Raw genomic sequence first — 22,185 nt, forward strand, 5'->3', positions numbered from 1 at the left:
CGATGCTAACGCATCTTTACCACGTGTCTCGCATTCTATAGGGTGTTCAAAAAGCTTCTCTGCAGTGCCGTATGATTGTTAGCCGCGCGTGCCTTATGATTGTTCGCCTGCCTGGGTTACTTCCCTTCAAGTGGACTTTCCCAACATTCCACTGTTTCGTTTATCCCAGCCAGCGTCAGTAGTATCGTTGGTGTGTGTCGTTACGTGTTGACGTGACCGTTTAAGTTTAGTTCCTTTGTTCGTTTGTTTCGTTTTTGTCACTGTTAAAATGCTGACCATTGTGGGTCCCCTATTTTTCAACGAAACAATAAACGCACAACGATACTGCAGTAATATACTGTACCCATTCCTACGAGAACTTGTGTCAAGTGAAATACTGAGCCGGCTGAAGTAGCCGTGCGGTTAAAGGCGCTGCAGTCTGGGACCGCAAGACCGCTACGGTCGCAGGTTCGAATCCTGCCTGGGGCATGGATGTTTGTGATGTCCTTAGGTTAGTTAGGTTTAAATAGTTCTAGGGGACTAATGTCCTCAGCAGTTGAGTCCCATAGTGCTCAGAGCCATTTTTTTGAAGTACTGAACAGTTGTTTTCCACAAGATGGTGCAACGGCGCATACAGCTCACGTTTCAATGTCACTGCTTGCTGATGTCTTTGGTGATCGCATAATTTCATAGGGACTTAGGCCTCCACGATCGCCTGACCTAACACCACCTGACTGTTTCTTCTGTGGTGCTGCGAAAACAACTGCCTATAAAAACCGTCCAAAATCCATCGATGAATTGAAAACACAATATCTACTTTCACTGCTTCTGTTACAGAAGAAATGTTACAGCTTATGTATGGAAACATGATTAGACGAATTGAATTATGTATTGAATAAGGGGGGGGGGGGGGGGGGAATTTTCGACATTTTATGTGAAAATTTGTAAGTAAAAGTGCATATTTAATAAAATAATAACTTGTACTTCACTGAGTTTCACTTCGGTACATTCACTGCAGCATACGGCAAGCGCAGCTAAAAATCATACGGCACTGCAGAGAGACTTTTTGAACACCCCGTATAAGCAATGTGTAGTATGACCACGTGGTTTGAGGCGCTATGTCACGGATTGCGCGGACCCTCCCGTCAGACGTTTGAACTAGCACTCCTGAAAGAAAGGATATTGCGGAGACATGGCTTAGGGATGTTTCCAGAATGAGATTTTCATTCTGCAGCGGAGTGTGTACTGATATGAAACTTCCTGGCAGATTAAAACTGTGTGGCAGAACTAAAGCTGTGAGGACGGGGCGTGAGTCGTGCTTGGGTAGCTCAGTTGGTAGAGCACTTGCCCGCGAAGGGCAAAGGTGCCGAGTTCGAGTCTCGGTCCGGCACACAGTTTTAATCTGCCAGGAAGTTTAAATAATAAAGAAAGGCGGCCGTTGTGGCGGAGCGGTTCTAGGCGCTTCACTGAGGAACCGCAGTGCTGCTACGGTCGCAGGTTCGAATGCTGCCTCGGGCATGGATGTGTGTGATGCCCGTAGGTTAGTTAGGCTTAATTAGTTCTAAGTCTACAGGAGTGATGACCTCAGATGTTAAGTCCCATAGTGCTTAGAGCCATTTGAACCAGTTTTAATAAAGTAAATGGCAAGAGGGAATTTTGTTCAAATGTGTGTGAAATCTTATGGGACTTAACTTCTAAGGTCATCAATCCCTAAGCTTACACAGTACTTAACCTAAATTATCCTAAGGACACACACCCATGGCCGAGGGAGGACTCTAACCTCCGCCGGGACCAGCCGCTCAGTCCATGACTGCACCGCCTAAGACCGCTCGGCCAATCCCGCGCGGCAGAGGGAGTTTTAAACATGGTTTGACCGCCTAGCAGTCTAACGCCATAACCACTTAACCACAACGCCATTGTTCATGCACATCACTCTGTTACACGTATTGTGCTTGGACCGTTCACTGTTTCTATTTTCTTTTTCCCCCTTTTTTTACGACAACTTGTCCCTGCTTTCAAAAAATTTTCAAATTCGTGTGAATTCCTAAGGGATCAAATTGCGAAGGTCAGCACTCACCATACTTACAGACTACACAACTATCTTATGCTAAGAACAACACACATCATTGCCCGATAAAGGACTCGAACATCTTATGGCGGAGGAGGGGGGAGTGGGGGGCAATCCGTGACATGGTGCCTCAAACCGCGCAGCCACTCCGCGCGGCCCCTGTTTTCAAGCTTGATCTGTGCTCAGTTTTTGATGGAAAATCCACTGGGCCCCCTTTACACTATATCAGAGGGGGATGCGTTGTTGAGTTTCCCTTGTTAGTACTGTACTACTATGTACGAACAGACTGGATTTTCCCGTAACAGAACGCCCCACTGCAGCACGAATGTGTAGTGAGCTGCGCTGCGAAGAGGAGTACACTACTGAGGTCTGGCTTACCCCGCGTTGGAGAAGTAGAGTTCGTTGAGCGCGACAGCTGGACTGGTGAGGTTGCTCATGTCCAGCGAGAGCTCCGCAAAGACGGCCAGGTCGTGCACCGTTCCGTACAGCGTGCCTTTGGGCCCGATGTCCATCAGCTGGCACTCGAAGCCGTAGGTTAGCTGTTGCAAACACAAGAGTCATTCTTCAACCAGAGCTCTGTTCACCGTAAGTGCACTATCAAGCTACGAAAAAGACTGAATGCGAAGATCCCCGTAAACGATCAAACACATTCTCAAACGTAACTGTGCTTGACAGATACACTGAAGAGCCAAATAAACTCGAACACCTGCCCAATTTCGTTTGCAATCCCCGGGAGCACGCAGAAGTGCCGCAGCACGCCGTACCATGGACTAATGTCTGAAGTGGTGCTGGAGGGAACCGACAATATGAATCCTGCAGGGCTGTCCATAAATCCGTAAGAGTACGAAAGGGTGGAGATCTCTTTCGAACAGCACATTGCAAGGAACCCCACATATGCTCAATAATGTTCACGTTTGGGAAGTTCGGTGGCCAGTGGAAGCGTTTAAACTCAGAAGAGTGTTCCTGTAGCCACTTTGTAGCAACTCTGATGTGATGTGTCGCATTGTCGTGCTGGAATTACCTGAGTCCGTCGGAGTGCACAATGCAGGTGATCAGACACCATGCTTTCCTACGTGTTACCTCCCATGTTCACGTCTGTGTTCAGTGGCCAGTGGAAGCGCCTAAACTCAGAAGTGTCCCAGTAGCCACTCTGTACCAATTCTGGACCTGGGGGGTGTCGCACTGTCCTGCTGGAATTGCCTAAGTCCGCCGGAATGCACAATGGATACGAACCGATGCAGGTGACCAGACAGGATGCTTACGTACGTGTCACCTGTCGTATCTAGACGTATCAGGGGTCCCACGTCACTCTGACTGCACACGCCCAACACCACTACAGAGCCTCCACCAGCTTGAACAGCCCCCTGATAACTTTCATGGTCCATGGATTCATGAGGTTGTCTCATCCACATGAGTGCGAAACGGAACTCTTTACTCTTCGGTTACACGATAAATGATTCTAATCTAAAAGCCGTAAATACAGATAAATAGCTAGGTATTACAATTACGAACAAATTAAATTGGAAGGATCACATAGAAAATGTTGAGGGGAGGGCTAAGCAAAGACTGCGTTTTATTGGCAGGACACTTAGAAAATGTAACAGACCTACTAAGCAGACTGCCTACACTACGCTTGTCCGTCCTCTTTTAGAATACTGCTGCGCGGTGTGGGATCCTTACCAGGTAGGACCGACGGAGTGCATCGAAAAAGTTCAAAGAAAGGCAGCACGTTTTGTATTATCGCGAAATATGGTAGAGAGTGTTACAGAAATGATACAGCATTTGGGATGGACATCATTAAAAGAAAGGCGTTTTTCGTTGCGACGGAATACTCTCACGAAATTCCAATCACCAACATTCTCCTCCCAATGCGAAAATGTTTTGTTGACACCGACATACATAGGAAGAAAGGATCACCAAGATAAAATAAGAGAAATCAGAGCTCGTACCGAAAGATATAGGTGTTCATTCTTCCCGCGCGCTATACGGGATTGGAGAGAATTGTGAAGGTGGTTCGCTAAACCCTCTGCCAGGCACTTAAATGTGATTTGCAGAGTATCCATGTAGATGTAGATGTAGATACATGTCCACGTCCATCCGCTCGATAAAATTTGAAACAATACCCGTGCGATCAGACAACATCTTTCCAGACATCAACAGTCCAATGTCGATGTCGACGGGCCCTGGAAAGGCGTAAAGCTTTTTGTAGTACTGTCATCAAAGGTACACGAGTGAGCCTTCGGCTCCGAAAGCCCATATCGATGATGTTGTTGTTGTTGTGGTCTTCAGTCCTGAGACTGGTTTGAGGCAGTTCTCCATGATACTCTATCCTGTGCAAGCCTCTTCATCTCCCAGTACCTACTGCAGCCTACATCCTTCTGAATCTGCTTAGTGTAATCATCTCTTGGTCTTCCTCTACGATTTTTACCCTCCACGCTGCCCTCCAGTGCTAAATTTGTGATCCCCTGATGCCTCAAAACATGTCCTACCAACCGATCCCTTCTTCTAGTCAAGTTGTGCCACAAACTTCTCTTCTCCCCAATCCTATTCAGTACCTCCTCATTAGTTACGTGATCTACCCACCTTATCTTCAGCATTCTTCTGTAGCACCACATTTCAAAAGCTTCTATTCTCTTCTTGTCCAAACTAGTTATCGTCCATGTTTCACTTCCATACATGGCTACACTCCATACAAATACTTTCAGAAACGACTTCCTGACACTTAAATCTATATTCGATGTTAACAAATTTCTCTTCTTCAGAAACGATTTCCTTGCCATTGCCAGTCTACATTTTATTTCCCCACTACTTCGACCACCATCAGTTATTTTACTCCCTAATTAGCAAAACTCCTTTACTACTTTAAGTGTCTCATTTCCTAATCTAATTCCCTCAGCATCACCTGATTTAATTTGACTGCATTCCATTATCCTTGTTTTGCTTTTGTTGATGTTCATCTTATATCCTCCTTTCAAGACACTGTTCATTCCGTTCAACTGCTCTTCCAAGTCCTTTGCTGTCTCTGACAGAATTACAATGTCATCGACGAACCTCAAAGTTTTTACTTCTTCTCCATGAATTTTAATACCTACTCCGAATTTTTCTTTTGTTTCCTTTACTGCTTGCTCAATATACAGATTGAATAACATCGGGGACAGGTTACAACCCTGTCTCACTCCTTTCCTAACCACTGCTTCCCTTTCATGCCCCTCGACTCTTATAACTGCCATCTGGTTTCTGTACAAATTGTAAATAGCCTTTCGCTCCCTTTATTTTACCCCTGCCACCTTCAGAATTTGAAAGAGAGTATTCCAGTTAACATTGTGAAAAGCTTTCTCTAAGTCTACAAATGCTAGAAACGTAGGTTTGCCTTTTCTTAATCTTTCTTCTAAGATAAGTCGTAAGGTTAGTATTGCCTCACGTGTTCCAACATTTCTACGGAATCCAAACTGATCTACCCCGAGGTCTGCTTCTACCAGTTTTTCCATTCGTCTGTAAAGAATTCGCGTTAGTATTTTGCAGCTGTGACATATTAAACTGATAGTTCGGTAATTTTCACATCTGTCAACACCTGCTTTCTTTGGGATTGGAATTATTATATTCTTCTTGAAGTCTGAGGGTATTTCGCATGTCTCATACATCTTGCTCACCAGATGGTAGAGTTTTGTCATGACTGGCTCTCCCAAGGCCATCAGTAGTTCTAATGGAATGTTGTCTATTCCCGGGGCCTTGTTTCGACTTAGGTCTTTCAGTGCTCTGTCAAACTCTTCACGCAGTATCTTATCTCCCATTTCGTCTTCATTTACATCCTCTTCCATTTCCATAATATTGTCCTCAAGTACATTGCCCTTGTATAAACCCTCTATATTCTCCTTCTACCTTTCTGCCTTCCCTTCTTTGCTTAGAACTGGGCTGCCATCTGAGCTCTTGATATTCATACAAGTGGTTCTCTTCTCTCCAAAGGTCTCTTTAATTTTCCTGTAGGCAGTATCTATCTTACCCCTAGTGAGACAAGCCTCTACATCCTTACATTTGTCCTCTAACCAACCCTGCTTAGCTATTTTGCACTTCCTGTCGATCTCATTTTTTAGATGTCATTTTTGATATGTCGTTAAATCGTTGCAGGTTCACACTTGTTGGTGGCGCAGCATTGAATTCTGCAGCAATTTGCGGAAGAGTTGCACTTTTCCGGTCGCAGCGATGTCGGAGATTTGGTGTTTTACCGGATTCCTGATATTCACGGTACACTCGTGAAATGGTTGTACGCGAAAATCCCCACTTCATCTCTGCCTCGGAGATCCTGTGTTCCATCGCTAGTGCGCCCACTGTAACACCACGTTCAAAATAACGTAAATCTCGATAAGCTGCCATTGTAGCAGCAGTAAACGACCTAACAACTGTGCCAAACACTTATTGTGTTATGTAGGCGTTGCCGACTGCAGCGCCGTATTCTGCCTGTTTACATATCTCTGTATTTGAATACGAATGCGTATGCCAGTCTCTTTGGCGCTTCAGTGTATTATCGAGATGATAATGAGACTTTCTTTGAACTTAATGTAGAAGAGCGTAAAACTTACAGCTCAGGCAACAGTTGGTGATGTTCATTCAAACCAAGATACACAGTGTAATTTCACAATTTAATATGAACAATTTTATTATCGAAATGACAGTTCGCACTGTGTGATGTATGTAGGAATCAAAGATGCTATAATACTGCAGAGAGATATGGACAATACTATCGTCTCTGATTGATATATTATCACGTAGAAGAAGGTTTAATTAGATGAATGACTAACACTAACTTCACTTAACGAAGGTTTATTCAGCACTTGCACATACAAGAGCGCGGAGCGAACTGCCACCGACGAGAACACATGCAGTATATATATATATATATATATATATATATATATATATATATATATATATATATATATATATATATATATATAGCTACAGAACATTCCAGTACAATGATTCTTCACATTTGTGGATACGTCCAGAATGTACTCGAACCGAATATAGAAATTCAAATGGCACAGTCAAGGTGAGTTTTGAACTCACGACCCTCCATTCCACAGCAAAGTACCATAACCAATACACCACGGTACTACTCAGCTTCTTCTACGACAGTATAATTTCTCTTTTCATCTGGAATATTAATTATTCTCACTATTGTTCTACGACAGCTCCATAGATATATTGTGTTCTATCAGAAGAAATAAAAGAACTCATCGCAACTGATTAACAGACGTTACTCTAAATAAGTTTCTTTTGCAACTACACCCTCATAAATGTCTAAAGAGCTCCAGATATCTACGATGACGTGCATCTGGAGAGACGCTGAGGGTATGGCGAACGAACCTACAACCACACGGGCGATTCTTCACAGGATCAAGATTTCGCAATTAAATAGCGTTAACTGCGCATTATTAAGATTTCGTCACTCCACGTATTACCCAAACGACTTAGTAAATAGTACATCACTGGGAAGCCAACAGTACAAACTAAAATCTCGTCCAAATAATTTTCCAACACAACATAAAACAACATACAACACCACAACAAATAAAATATTATAACAACAGCATGTCCCGCATAAAACCAATAGGCCTCACGTACCGGTTAATCGTCTCCAGTGGACTTGCCTATAAAGTGGCAACACTGTTTCTAAAGTCGGCAACACTGCATTTTATTGGAAGGCTGAGTGCAGCTGTTTGTTTGCGTCAGTTGTTGTAAGAATTTCCCATTGTCTGGCTGTTACAGAAATGGGGCTCTCTGCATTAGAACAGCGAATTGATATTGTGGAGTGTCGGATAACGACAGGCTCCATCAAGCAATGTAAAGAAATGTCGCAAAGAAAATATTGTGATACGAAACTCGCAACGACCTATGTACGGGAAATGGAGGGCTGTAGGATCCGTTCAGAGTGTGCAGAGGAATATGCGATCGACAATGGGGATCCCTGAAACTACAGATAGAATTCGCACAGACATTACGAGATGCCCCAGAAATTCGGTAATGAGGTTATCGCAGCAGCTCAATGTGTTTCGTACATCTTGTTATAATGTACTAAAAGATATGAAATTAGAAGCCTATCGTGTGAGTACGGTGCCATACTTGACATTTGTGGCTCAGAAGAAACGAGTTCGCTATTGGAACTGGCTGTTAACATGTATTGCTGGCTGCTACTTGGACTCTTCGCTTAACTTCATGTCAGATGACGCCTGGATTCATTTGTCACGTTATGTGAATTCCAAGAATTGCGGATACGGTTCACAGGACTACCGGCATATTCTGCACAAAGAACCTCTACTTGGTGTCTCCAAAGAGATTCTGGTCGCATGTGATGAATGCTAGCGGCAAGACACAATCAGTGCCTTCTCTGGGCTATAGCAATGGAGATACTATGAAAGACTGTGCTTCCAGAGCACAGTTACTAAACACAGCCTTCCGAGACTCCTTCTGAAAACAAGACGAAGTAAACATTCCAGAATTCGAAACAAGAGCAGCTGCCAACCTGAATAACGTAGAAGTAAATATCCTCGGAGTAATGAAGCAACTTAAATCACTTAATAAAAGCAAGCCGCCTGGTCCAGAGTGTACACCAATTAGGTTCCTTTCAGAGTAAGTTGATGCAATAGCTCGATATTTGACAATCATATGCAACAGTTCCTTGGCGAAAGACCCTTACCCAATGACTGGAAAGTTGCACAGGTCACACCCCTATTCAAGAAAGGTAGTAGGAGTAATCCACTAAATTACTGGTCCATATAATTAACGTCGATATGCAGCGGGATTTAGGAACATATATTGTGTTCGAACGTTATGGATAACCTCGAAAAAAGCGGGCTATTGATGCACAGTCAACACGGATTTAGAAAACATCGTTCTTGTGAAACATAACTAGCTCTTTACTCGCATGAAGTGTTTAGTGCTATCGACAAAGGATTTCAAATTGATGCCGTATTTCTGGATTTCCAGAAGGCTCTTCACGCTATACCACAGAAGTGGCTTGTTGTGAAATTGCGTACGTATGGAATATCGTCTCAGTTATGCGAATGGATTCGTGATTGCCTGTCAGAGAGGTCACAGTTCGTAGTAATAGACGGAAAAAATGTCCAAATGGCTCTGAGCACTATGGGACTTAACATCTGAGGCCATCAGTCCCCTAGAACTTAGAACTACTTAAACCCAACTAACTTAAGGACATCACACACATCCATGCCCGAGGCAGGATTCGAACCTGCGACCGAGCGAGGTGGCGCAGTGGTTAGCACACTGGACTCGCATTCGGGAGGACGACGGTTCAATCCCGTCTCCGGCCAGCCTGATTTAGGTTTTCCGTGATTTCCCTAAATCGTTTCAGGCAAATGCCGGGATGGTTCCTTTGAAAGGGCACGGCCGATTTCCTTCCCAATCCTTCCCTAACCCGAGCTTGCGCTCCGTCTCTAATGACCTCGTTGTCGACGGGACGTTAAACACTAACCACCACCACCTAGAACCTGCGACCGTAGCGGCCACGCGGTTCCACACTGAAGCGCGTAGAACCACACGGCCACACCGGCCGGCCGATATACGGAAAGTCATCGACTAAAACAGTAGTGAATTCTGGTGTTACGCAAGGCAGTTTTATGGGCCCTCTGCTGCTCCTTATCTATACAAACATTTGGGAGACAATCTAATCAACCGTTTTATGTTGTTTGAACATGATGCTCTCGTTTATCGACTAGTGAAGTCATCAGAAGATCAAAACACATTGAAAATCGATTTAGAAAAGATATCTGTAATGTGCGATAATAGGCAGTTGACCCTAAATAATGAATAGTGTGAGGTCATTCACGTGAGTACTAAAAGGAATCCCTTAAACTTGGTTTTCACGATAAATCAGTCTAATCTGAAGGCCGTAAATTCAACTAAATACCAAGGAATTACAATTACGAACAACATAGATTCGAAGAAACACACAGAAAATGTTGTGGGGAAGGCTAACGACAGACTGCTTTTTATTGGCAGAATACTTAGAAAATGTAACAGACGTACTAAGGAGACGCTTGTCGGTTCCCTTTTAGAATACTGCTATGCGGTGTGGGATCCTTACCAGATATGACTGCCGGAATACATCGAAAAAGTTCCAAGAAGAGCAACACGTTATGTATTATCGCAAAATAAGGGAGAGAGTGTCACTGAAATAATACAGGATATGGGGTGGATATCATTGAAACAAAGGCATTTTTCGTTGCGGAGGAATCTTCTCACGAAATTTCATTCATCAACTTTCTCCTTCAAATGCGAAAATATTTTTTCGACGCCGACCTAAATAGGGAGACACAATCACCATGATAAAATATGGGAAATCAGAGGTCGTACGGAAAGATATAGGTGCTCCTTCTTTCCGCTTGCTGTACGAGATTGGAATAATAGAGAATTGAGAAGGTTGTTCAATGATCCCTCTGTCAGGCACTTAAATGTAATTTGGAGAATATCCATGCAGATTAAGACGTTTTCCGGCATCAGCATTATTGGTCCCATATTTTTCTAATACACCTTAAACAGTGCTAGAGACCTTTAACTGTTTCTATGCACACTTAACAGTGTAGAGAAGCTGTATGCAGAATTCCAACTACGAGGGCAGTTCAATAAGTAATGCAACACATTTTCTTTCTCGGCCAATTTTGGTTGAAAAAAACGGAAATTTCTTGTGGAATATTTTCAAACATTCCCGCTTCGTCTCGTATAGTTTCATTGACTTCCGACTTTTTTTCTTGGCCAATTTTGGTTGAAAAACCGGAAATTTCTTGTGGAATATTTTCAAACATTCCCGCTTCGTCTCGTATAGTTTCATTGACTTCCGACAGGTGGCAGCGCTGTACGGAGCTGTTAAAATGGCGTCTGTAACGGATGTCCGTTGCAAACAACGGGCAGTGATCGAGTTTCTTTTGGCGGAAAACCAGGGCATCTCAGATTTTCATAGGCGCTTGCAGAATGTCTACGGTGATCTAGCAGTGGACAAAAGCACGGTGAGTCGTTGGGCAAAGCGTGTGTCATCATCGCCGCAAGGTCAAGCAAGACTGTCTGATCTCCCGCGTGCGGGCCGGCCGTGCACAGCTGTGACTCCTGCAATGGCGGAGCGTGCGAACACACTCGTTCGAGATGATCGACGGATCACCATCAAACAACTCAGTGCTCAACTTGACATCTCTGTTGGTAGGGCTGTCACAATTGTTCACCAGTTGGGATATTCAAAGGTTTGTTCCCGCTGGGTCCCTCGTTGTCTAACCGAACACCATAAAGAGCAAAGGAGAACCATCTGTGCGGAATTGCTTGCTCGTCATGTGGCTGAGGGTGACAATTTCTTGTCAAAGATTGTTACAGGCGGTGAAACATGGGTTCATCACTTCGAACCTGAAACAAAACGGCAATCAATGGAGTGGCGCCACACCCACCCCTACCAAGAAAAAGTTTAAAGCCGTACCCTCAGCCGGTAAAGTCATGGTTACAGTCTTCTGGGACGCTGAAGGGGTTATTCTGTTCGATGTCCTTCCCCATGGTCAAACGATCAACTCTGAAGTGTATTGTGCTACTCTTCAGAAACTGAAGAAAAGACTTCAGCGTGTTCGTAGGCACAAAAACCTGAACGAACTTCTCCTTCTTCGTGACAACGCAAGACCTCACACAAGCCTTCGCACCCGAGAGGAGCTCACAAAACTTCAGTGGACTGTTCTTCCTCATGCACCCTACAGCCCCGATCTCGCACCGTCGGATTTCCATATGTTTGGCCCAATGAAGGACGCAATCCGTGGGAGGCACTACGCGGATGATGAAGAAGTTATTGATGCAGTACGACGTTGGCTCCGACATCGACCAGTGGAATGGTACCGTGCAGGCATACAGGCCCTCATTTCAAGGTGGCGTAAGGCCGTAGCATTGAATGGAGATTACGTGTTGTGTAGCTAAAAGATTGGGGAACAACCTGGTGTATTTCAATGCTGAATAAAACAACCCCTGTTTCAGAAAAAAAATGTGTTGCATTACTTATTGAACTGCCCTCGTATATGGAGCAATTGCTCACACATGTGGCCAAAAGGACGGCCCACATCACCAACGTGTTCCCGGAAGAAAGAATTTTCAGTAAGGGCCCTTTATTCATGGGCCACAGTGTATGCTGACAGTCCTCGCACAGTAGACGACCTTGACGGAACACTAGTAAAGAAATTAACAACGTGACGCCTGCAGAACTGCAATGTGTTGCTTGTGACGTCATCACATGAAGTCAGCGAGGTATGCCCATAGCATCCACTTCCAGCATCTCTCATAAGCAGGTAACTACATCTCTTTTAATTTAATTTGGGTGCATAGATCCTGAGAAATCAGTACCCAGAACAACCACCCCTGGCCGTAATAACGGCATTGATACGCCTGGGCATTGAGACAAACACAGCTTGTATGGCGTGTACAGCCCATGCAGCTTCAACAGAATACCACAGTTCATCAAGAGTAGTGACTGGCGTCTTGTTACGAGCCATTTGTTCGGCCACCATTGACCAGACGTTTTCAGTTGGTGAGAGATCTGGAGAATGTGCTGGCCAGGGCAACAGTCGAACATTTTCTGTATCCAGAAAGGCCCGTACAGCACCTGCAACATGCAGTCGTGCATTATCCTGCTCAAATGTAGGGTTTCACAGTGATTGATTGAAGGGTAGAGGCACGGGTCGTAGCACGTCTAAAATGTAACGTCCACTGTTCAAAGTGCCGTCAATGCGAACAAGAGGTGACAGAGACGTGTAACCAATGGCACCCCATACCATCACGCCAGGTGATACGCCAGTATGAAGATGACGAATACACGCTTCCAATGTGCGTTCACCGCGATGTCGCCAAACACGGATGCGACCATCATGATGCTGTAAACAGAACCCGGATTCATCCGAAAAAATGACGTTTTGCCATTCGTGCACCCAGGTTCGTCGTCCAGTACACCATCGAAGGCGCTCCTGTCCGTGATGCAGTGTCGAGGGTAACTCAGCCACGGTCTCCGAGCTGATAGTCCATACTGCTGCAAACGTCGTCGAACTGTTCGTGCAGATGTTGTCTTGCAAACGTCCCCATCTCTTGACTCAGGTATCGAGACGTGGCTGCACGATCCGTTGCAGCCATGTGGATAAGATGCCTGTCATCTCGACTGCTAGTGACACGAGGCCGTTGGGATCCAGCACGGCGCTCCGTATTACCCTCCTGAACCCACCGATTCCATATTCTGCCAACAGTCACTGGATCTAGACCAGCGCGAGCAGCAATCCCGATAGGCTACAATCCGACCTTTATCAAAGTCGGAAACGTGATGGTACGCATTTCTCCTCCTTACACACGTTTGACCAGGCAACTGCGTTCAGCTGCTGTTTGTGTATGAGAAATCGGTTCGAAACTTTCCTCGAGTCAGCACGTTGTAGGTGTCGCCACCGGCGCCAACCTTGGGTGAATGCTCTGAAAAGCTAATCATTTGCATATCACAGCAACTTCTCCTGTCGGTTACATTTCGCGTCTGTATCACGTCATCTTCGTGGTGTAGCGATTTTAATGGCCTGTAGTGTAGTTGATGTCAGGTTTCACGTGATTATATGCCTGATATGTTAAATGCATGGGAAATATCGTAACTCACGTCAACTGCAGTGAAGCCGAGCGTCATGTTGACCTTGAAGTGGAGGTCGGAGTAGTCGAGGAAGGCGTCCCCCGCCCTGACCACCTGTGACAGCCCGGACAACGAGCCGTCGAAGAGCCCCACCTCTCCGTGCCACACGGTCCCCAGCGGGCCTTCCTGGAAGAAAAAATGAGAACAGCACGTTACACTCACTTGTTCATTCACAGTGTTCTGTAGAACCCGTCATTTGAGATGAGTGAAGAGGCAAACAACAGATTAACAAAAAGTCCAGCAACTCTTAGCAACATAATCGGTACATTTATCAACAGGGATTAACACCATTCGAAGCCCATATTTTTAAAAGTGTATCACTCCATAATTTGATGATTTTGAATTTACTATTAGCTCAGAAATGAGACACTTAAAGTAGTAGAGGAGTTTTGCTATTTGGGGAGCAAAATAACTGATGATGGTCGAAGTAGAGAGGATATAAAATGTAGACTGGCAGTGGCAAGGAAAACGTTTCTGAAGAAGAGAAATTTGTTAACATCGAGTATAGATTTAAGTGTCAGGAAGTCATTTCTGGAAGTATTTGTATGGAGTGTAGCGATGTATGGAAGTGAAATATGGACGATAAATAGTTTGGACAAGAAGAGAATAGAAGCTTTCGAAATGTGGTGCTACAGAAGAATGCTTAAGATTAGATGGGTAGATCACATAACAAATGAGGAAGTATTGAATAGGATTGGGGAGAAGAGAAGTTTGTGGCACAACTTGACCAGAAGAAGGGATCGGTTGGTAGAACATGTTTTGAGGCATCAAGGGATCACCAATTTAGTATTGGAGGGCAGCGTGGAGGGTAAAAATCGTAGAGGGAGACCAAGAGATGAATACACTAAGCAGATTCAGAAGGATGTAGGTTGCAGTAGGTACTGGGAGACGAAGAAGCTTGCACAGGATAGAGTAGCATGGAGAACTGCATCAAACCAGTCTCAGGACTGAGGACCACAACAACAACAATTAGCTCAGATGCTTCAAATCTGGAGTGTTTAAAAAAGGACTTTACTACTTTAAAAATTATTGTAGTGAAACATAATACTAGGGTGAGTCAAATGAAAACTTTAAAATTTTTTTAACTATTATTTATTGTAAAGAAGTGGTACAAAGCTGTATCACTTTTCAACATAATCTCCCCCCACGCTCAATTCAAGTCCTCCAGCGCTTACAAAGTGCATAAATTCCTCTAGAAAAAAAATCTTTCGGTAGTCCGCGCAACCACTCATGCACCGCGTGGCGTACCTCTTCATCAGAAAGGAACTCCGTTCCTCCCATTGCGTCTTTAAATGGTCCAAACATATGGAAATCACTTGGGGCAAGGTCTGGTGAGTATGGTGGATGAGGAAGACACTCAAAATGCAAGTCTGTGACTGTTGCAACTGTTGTACGGGCAGTGTGGGGGCCTTGTATTGTCATGTTGCAAAAGGACACCTGCTGACAGCAATCCACGTCGCTTTGATTTGATTGCAGGCCGCAGATGATTTCTTAGGGGATCTGTGTATGATGCACTGGTGACAGTGGTCCCTCTACGCATCTAACGATCCAAAATGACGCCTTTTTCGTCCCAAAAGAGAGTCAGCATAACTTTCCCTGCTGATGCTTCTGTTCAAAACTTCTTTGGTTTTGGTGATGAGGAATGGCGCCATTCCTTGCTCGCTCTCTTCGTTTCCGGTTGGTGGAAGTGATCCCAGGTTTCGTCCCCAGAAACGATTCCTGCAGGTAGGCCATCACCTTCTCGTTCAAAGCGCCGAAGAAGTTCTTCACAAGCATCAACACGTCGTTCTCTCATTCCAGGAGTCAGCTGCCGTGTCAGCCATCTTGCAGACACTTTGCGAAACTGGAGCACATCATGCACAATTTGGTGTGCTGACCCATGACTAATCTGTAAACATGATGTAATGTCTTTCAGTGTCACTCGGCGGTTTTCCTTCACTATGGCTTCAACGGCTGCAATGTTCTGTGGAGTCACAACTCGTTGTGCCTGACCTGGACGAGGAGCATTTTCCACTGAAGTTACACCATTTGCAAACTTCCTACTCCATTCGTAGACTTGCTGCTGTGACAGATATGCATCACCGTTCTGAACCTTCATTCGTCGATGAATTTAAATACGTTTCATACCTTCACTACGCAAAAACCGAATAACACAACGCTGTTCTTCCCTGGTGCAAGTCTCGAGTGGGGCGGCCATTTTTATACTAGTACTGCAACGGCATGTGTGCATCTGCACTATGCTGCCACCTACAGGCCATTCTGCACGCTGTTTGTAGCACGCTTACCAACTTACAGGATAACAGCGCGAAATTTCGATTTGTTGTTACAAATTTGTTTTTATTCGATTCACCCTCGTATATTTATGTTAAACTAAGCATATTGTATGTGGCTTCCATTGGTTATCCTACACACATCCCATCGGAAGTCAATTTCATCCCAAACTCCCGGCCATTCTCATTTAGGTTTTCCATGATTTCCCTAAATCGTTCCAAGCTTATGCCGGGATGGTTCCTTTGAAGGGGCACAGTCGACTTCCTTCCCCGCCCTTCGCTAATCCGAAGAGACCGATAACCTCACTTTTTGGTCTTCTCCCCCAAAAACAACCCAACCCACCCCAAACTCGCTGTAGCACTGCAGGTGTAACATTCTCAGTGGTGGCGTCCATTCTTGCTCTAAGTTCAATTAGACAAGCCGGCACAGAAGGTAGTAACACGATATCGTTGAGGAATACCCATAAAAAAATCGAGTGGTGTCAGTTCTAGGGAACGTGGGGGCCATGAAATTGGCGCATCATGGCCAATCCATTTACCTGGAAAGTGGTCACTGAGAAAATCCCGGACGATAGCCAGCTAGTCGGGTGCTGCGCCATCTTTCATGAAGTAAACATTTCGTTCTTGGTCATCCTCGTCGATCTCAGGTTTCAAAAGTTGTTTATCACACCTAGGCACACTATCCTTTTGGTCGTTTTCTCACGGAAAAAATAGGGGCTGAACACTTTGTTTTTCCTCAATTCACAAAAAACTTTCCGTTTAGGGCTATGACGAACAAGTTGCAATGTTTGATGTGATTTTTCAGTGCCCCAAATCCTGCAGTTCAGTGCGATAATCTTGTCAGTTAAGTGAAAAGCCGACCCGTCAGAAAAAATGCTTTTATCCAAGAAATGTCCGTCGTCATGTAATGGTTTAAACATATCCGCACGTAAGTTCTTGCGAGCAATTTTATCAGTGTCTTTTATTGCATGTACGATCGTCAATCAGTATGGTTTCAAATGCAAACGGTTTCTCAACGCATGGCAGTCATAATGTGGGATCTGCAGTTCGCCAGGTACAGGCCGGGTCGATTTCGTAGGGCTGCGACTGATCCCGGGGGAGGTTCGAGTCCTCCCTCGGGCGTGGGTGTGTGTGTTTGTCCTTAGGATGATTTGGATTAGGTAGTGTGTAAGCTTAGGGACTGATGACCTTAGCAGTTAAGTCCCATAAGATTTCACACACACATTTCGTAGGGCTGTTGATAAAACTTTGTCTCACTCGCTCAACGACGTCGTCACATGTGCTTGGACGACCTGACGATTTCCCAAGTCTTACCGAGCACCCAGTTTCTACAAAACACTTACGTCACTCATAAATTGCAGGCCTACTAAGAGGATCTTTAGCGTACTTTGTACGGAAATTACACTGAACTGTTGTCGGCGACTTAGATTCTTCAAACCATAACACATAGCTATCACGCTCGGGTCCAGTGATGGCAGCCATCTTTAACGCAACTGCCGCTAGTGCCCCTTACGGTGCGATTCGGTACTAGCGAACGACACGAGACAAAACCTTACGTATTTCCCTGCAAATTGACATAACAATCATCTCTGTAGGTACTATGAATAACTTTATATGAATTTTCAAAGTTGTAAAGTCCCTTTTGAAACATCCTGCATAACAGTGCAAACTGAGATTAGAGGGGTATCGGTCCATCAGTTACTGTACATTCTAGAGGATTCTGAAAAACCAAGTTACTTTTATAGTCAATGACTTACGGACTTTGGAAAATAAAGAGGCACCAGCCTGTGCCACTTTGAGAAGAAAGCTGTGTTATATGCATTTAGTACATACCAACAAATGGGCGCAAGAATAGGACATACAATGATTATAAGTGAAAAAGAGCCATACAGCTCTAAAGCAAACAGCTAGATTTGAATGAGCTGCTATGAATCACTTCAGATCAGATGGCATATCAAAATATGTACAATTAAGTAATTTTCTTTGTACTATAGACCACTGAAGATGCATAGCATGTGTAACCGAAACTTGTTTGGCATACACAAATAAATTTAGTTGCGAACGACGGGATTTTTCTCGTCTGTACGATAAAGCATTGAAAGGGTGCAGTACTGCCCGACACAGAAAAGTTGTGCAACATACTTCATTGTTCTTGCCAGAATAGGGTTTATTGTATAATAATACAATTTTATTTAATACAAAGAAGCCGGATACCAATGTAGGAAAGAAGGGCAATTTGTATGTTTAATTACTCAGATGTGCACTTCCTTAAAATAGATCCCTGAATCTAGTTTGGTAATGTTTGTGAATTGAATGAATGGCTGGTCATCTGCTGACCGCAGATAGTGAAGGTAGGTTATATAATCATCTTTGAGATAGGTCTCTGGTCACCTTTGGCTGAACCAAAGAGAGGAAGTATACCAGAGCACCAGAGGGCCTCGAATGTGGCTGACCAATACGGTGACAACGTCCTCCCCCACTTCTGCAGAAGCGCGGGATGACCAGATGAACGGCAATGTTTCAGTACTCTGTCGCTGGTTCCTGAGGTGTGACGACGTGCATTACGTTTGCTCCGGGAAAACAAATTTAAATGAAAATATTTACTATCAAAAACAGTCTTGATCACAAATTATATATTCCGGTGACCGGTTTCGACCACAACTGTGGTCATCTTCAGACCAGTGAGTAAGTGGTGGTAAATCAGTAGTGAGGTTCTTACTCATTGGTCTGAAGATGACCACAGTTGTGGTCGAAACCGTTCACCGGAATAATTAATTTGTGATCAAGACTGTTTTTGATAGTAAATATTTGTAACAACTTTGATCACTGTTCACTCCCGTAATGTATTCAAAAGTCATTAAATGAAAATGGTATGCATGTGGAATATTGAAGAGTACATAAAATACTCATTTCTCTTTTCAGAAACTTTTGATGTGAGGCCCATGTAAATTGCTCGGAAAAAGATAGGCAGGTAAAAAATTCATGGGGAACATAGGATTCTTCGGAAGTGAAATATTAGCGTGTGGTAGTATTAAGATGAAATACTTGCGTGTGTAAATCTAAGTCGAAAATAATTAAGATTTCCGTGTGCAGAACTTGAATTAGAGACAAGCACTTCCACGTGGTGAGTACAGTGCGAGTCACATCCTGACTATGAGGCAATAAAAGGAATTAGAAGTGCTTGTGCTAGCATTCAGCTGAGGATCCGTGCGTGAGATAAATAAGATACCAAAACTTCCATTATGAGATACATTCGTGTGACGTCAGTTTGATATTTAGATACACTGAGAGTGAATTAAGGTGAGTCAGCCATCTACCCGGCAACTCCATGTGGGTTGCACTGCACAGGGAGATGTGCATAAATCCTCCAGAGTTTGTGGCAGGAAAATTATTACGTTGGTCAGTGACGTGAGAATCTGGGATGACTATTGTTTGATGGGGGAAAGCAGAATGAGTAAATAACCAAATATTTTGTTTTTGAGATGTTTTTTATACTGCCAGTGTGATTTATTTCGTGTATTTAATCTGGGTGATTTGCATGAGACAGTAGCAAATTAGTTTCAGATACGGTGGGTAATGCATGATTTTTCCTAGTGCAGCACGAATGTCGGTAAATTCGTTATGTTGCTAACGAATGAGGTTAAGAGAGCGTGGGAGAGAATGAAGTAGCGAAAGATTCCTTACCAATCCAGAAAGTACACAGTAGCAATAAACACAAACATTACGAGACCATAGAATACTAAAAATTCTTATGTTATGTCATGCACATTGGTGTGGAGAATCCCTTGCTTAACTATTGTGTTTAAGTGTCATGAAAGAAATTTTGCAACATTACCGTGAAATAATTTATTGTAATAAAAGACGAGATATAGGAAACAAATAGTGGTCTTGATTATTGAGTTGTGGGTAGCCATTTTGTTAAAGTATTTTACCATAACCTCTATTTTCTTTCTGGGATTTCCAAGCTTTGATTAACCATATACCACAAAAAGGAAATGTGGTCTTGCCATGGTGGAGTGAGTCCATCAGAAGCGAATAGTCCGATGCGTTATCCGTTCCGTTGCGTTCAGAAGTAAGGACGAGAATAAATTATAGCTTAACTGATAGGCACTAGGGCTCACATTTCAAGCATAGTTGCAGTGGGTATGATAATCATGAAAATATTTCTGATGTACGAATAATAAAAGCACTCGCTTGGCACACCAGACTACTAGATGCCACAAAAATGGCGTAGGAACCTCCCAGCATAACTGAAGTAGCAACAGAGGATGCAAAAATGAAAATATTAACCATCTTAACTCGTTTGTAAAGCGATCAGACGATGGAATCTCTTTTGCAAATGTGACAACAAACGCAGAAACCACGCTGTGGCGTAAAGTAAATAAGATTTTATGAAACTATTCACAAAATACAATATTTTGAACAAGACGGTAAACATGTACTAACGTTTTACAATGTTTATAAGTATGCTGTCTTCGCATGTTTTAGACTTAAAACATGAAAGGTGGGAGGAGGGTGGGTATTAATAATCAAACGTAATATAGTGTAACACGACATTTTTGGTAATGGACATTTGATCACAAACATTCTACATGTTATGTGCGAAAACGTGAACCAGTTTGTATTACGGTGTCTGTCTTTACCTCTGAGAAGCTCTGGACGTCATCCGGCAATGCGATGGGGTCCAGCCCATTGTCCGCCAAGAACTGTGCGATGTTGGGCAGCACTTGGTCGATGTAGTCGTTGATGTTGGCAGCGTTCCGCGTGCCCAAGTGCCTCCTGAACAAAAGTGATTTGTCGCGTCAGCAACACAGCGAAATTTTAAATATTCTGACACATAAGACCAGTGTGTGAAACTGGGGCTCGAATTCATAGCCTCGCAGTTCACAGGCAACGCTCTTACCGACTAAGTTTGGACATTTTACACATCCGCCATCAGCTGCTTTCCCATCAACGCAGAAGCTCGCTCATATACCTTCACGAACAGGTTCTTCCGGAAGAAAAGTATTGCGTAAATTTGAATGTGTTCGGTGTGACCAAAGCTGTATTGGCGCGAGTCAGGCATTAGCCACACAGAATCTCTGAAGACTCGGAAGGGGACACAAACTCATAAGAATGTCCGATTAGCAGAAATGAGCTCGAGGAAGGAAGTTTATAAATCGTGATTCGAAAACGGTGAATTATAATACGAAGGATTTCAGGCGTCTTTATATGGCTGTTTACACAAAATGAATAGGCCTTATATCATGACAGACTAAGGACATAACTCCACTCGAACTGAAACACACACACACACAGAGAGAGAGAGACAGAGAGAGAGAGAGAGAGAGAGACATTAATAAGGAACATTAGTCGTCAGAACATCCGCTAGAATATTCCAAAACCTTCTCGCAATATGAAATATATTCTTGCGATGTAATACATGCAAGCAACAGGTTCTGGAACAAAGTACAAAGTTATCCTTCTCCGTGTTTACAAGCAGCTGCAAGCCGTCCAGCGAACTTGAATACATGACAAACTACGTAACAACGTAACACCCACCAAAACTGTATCTACAACAGTACGTGTTGTGTACATAGTTCCGCGTAATCAGCGCGTACACAACTTTCCCACTAGAGCGCGCCCCGCTAAGCACAACAACGCAGGCGCAGCGCTCGTCCATCTCCGCACTACGAGATGGCGCTGCCTTACAGACGGACGAAATTCTGTTTCCGCCGATCCGCGTATTAATATGTAACGCAGCCAATGAGATGGCTGCTAACGTAGAACCTTTTCTCCTCGCGGATCACACTCGCGCAGTGATACATGAACGCGCGAGGTGTTATAACGAGTGTACAGACCTCCGATTAGTCAGTCCGCATTTGTCTGCACCAGTCTGTACCAGTCTGCCTTAGTCTATAGTCTGCGCCTAATCAGATTACCATATTCGTGTACATAGCCATGAAGATAAATGTATAGATACTTTGTTAAGTATCAGAGATATGGGAAAATAAGATTAACCTACCAAGACCAAAGGAACTTCACACTGTCAATTGTAAACAGCATTCAGAATCAAGTTGAGTAATTTCTATGATTTTTATTATTTTAATAAATATGTGTGAAAATTAATCAAGTTCTGTTTACAGTTGGTCATCGTCAATCTGCTACTCTAAGCGTGCAAGTGGCATTTCTATCGTCTG

At 43.8% G+C, this 22,185-nt stretch overlaps 1 protein-coding gene across 1 annotated transcript in view; it reads right to left on the reverse strand.

Annotated features, from left to right (window-relative positions):
- Window positions 1–22,185, reverse strand: part of LOC124718675 — a 77,443-nt gene that overhangs the window by 22,537 nt on the left and 32,721 nt on the right. Inside the window, exons 2-4 of the mRNA XM_047244300.1 lie at window positions 20,650–20,785; window positions 13,707–13,862; window positions 2,426–2,586 (exon numbers count right to left, since the gene is read on the reverse strand). Coding sequence (XP_047100256.1) covers window positions 2,426–2,586; window positions 13,707–13,862; window positions 20,650–20,785 — 453 coding nt within the window. The remainder of the gene's footprint in view (window positions 1–2,425; window positions 2,587–13,706; window positions 13,863–20,649; window positions 20,786–22,185) is intronic.

The sequence above is a fragment of the Schistocerca piceifrons genome, chromosome 10, assembly GCF_021461385.2.
Source record: "Schistocerca piceifrons isolate TAMUIC-IGC-003096 chromosome 10, iqSchPice1.1, whole genome shotgun sequence".
Lineage (NCBI taxonomy): Eukaryota > Metazoa > Arthropoda > Insecta > Orthoptera > Acrididae > Schistocerca > Schistocerca piceifrons.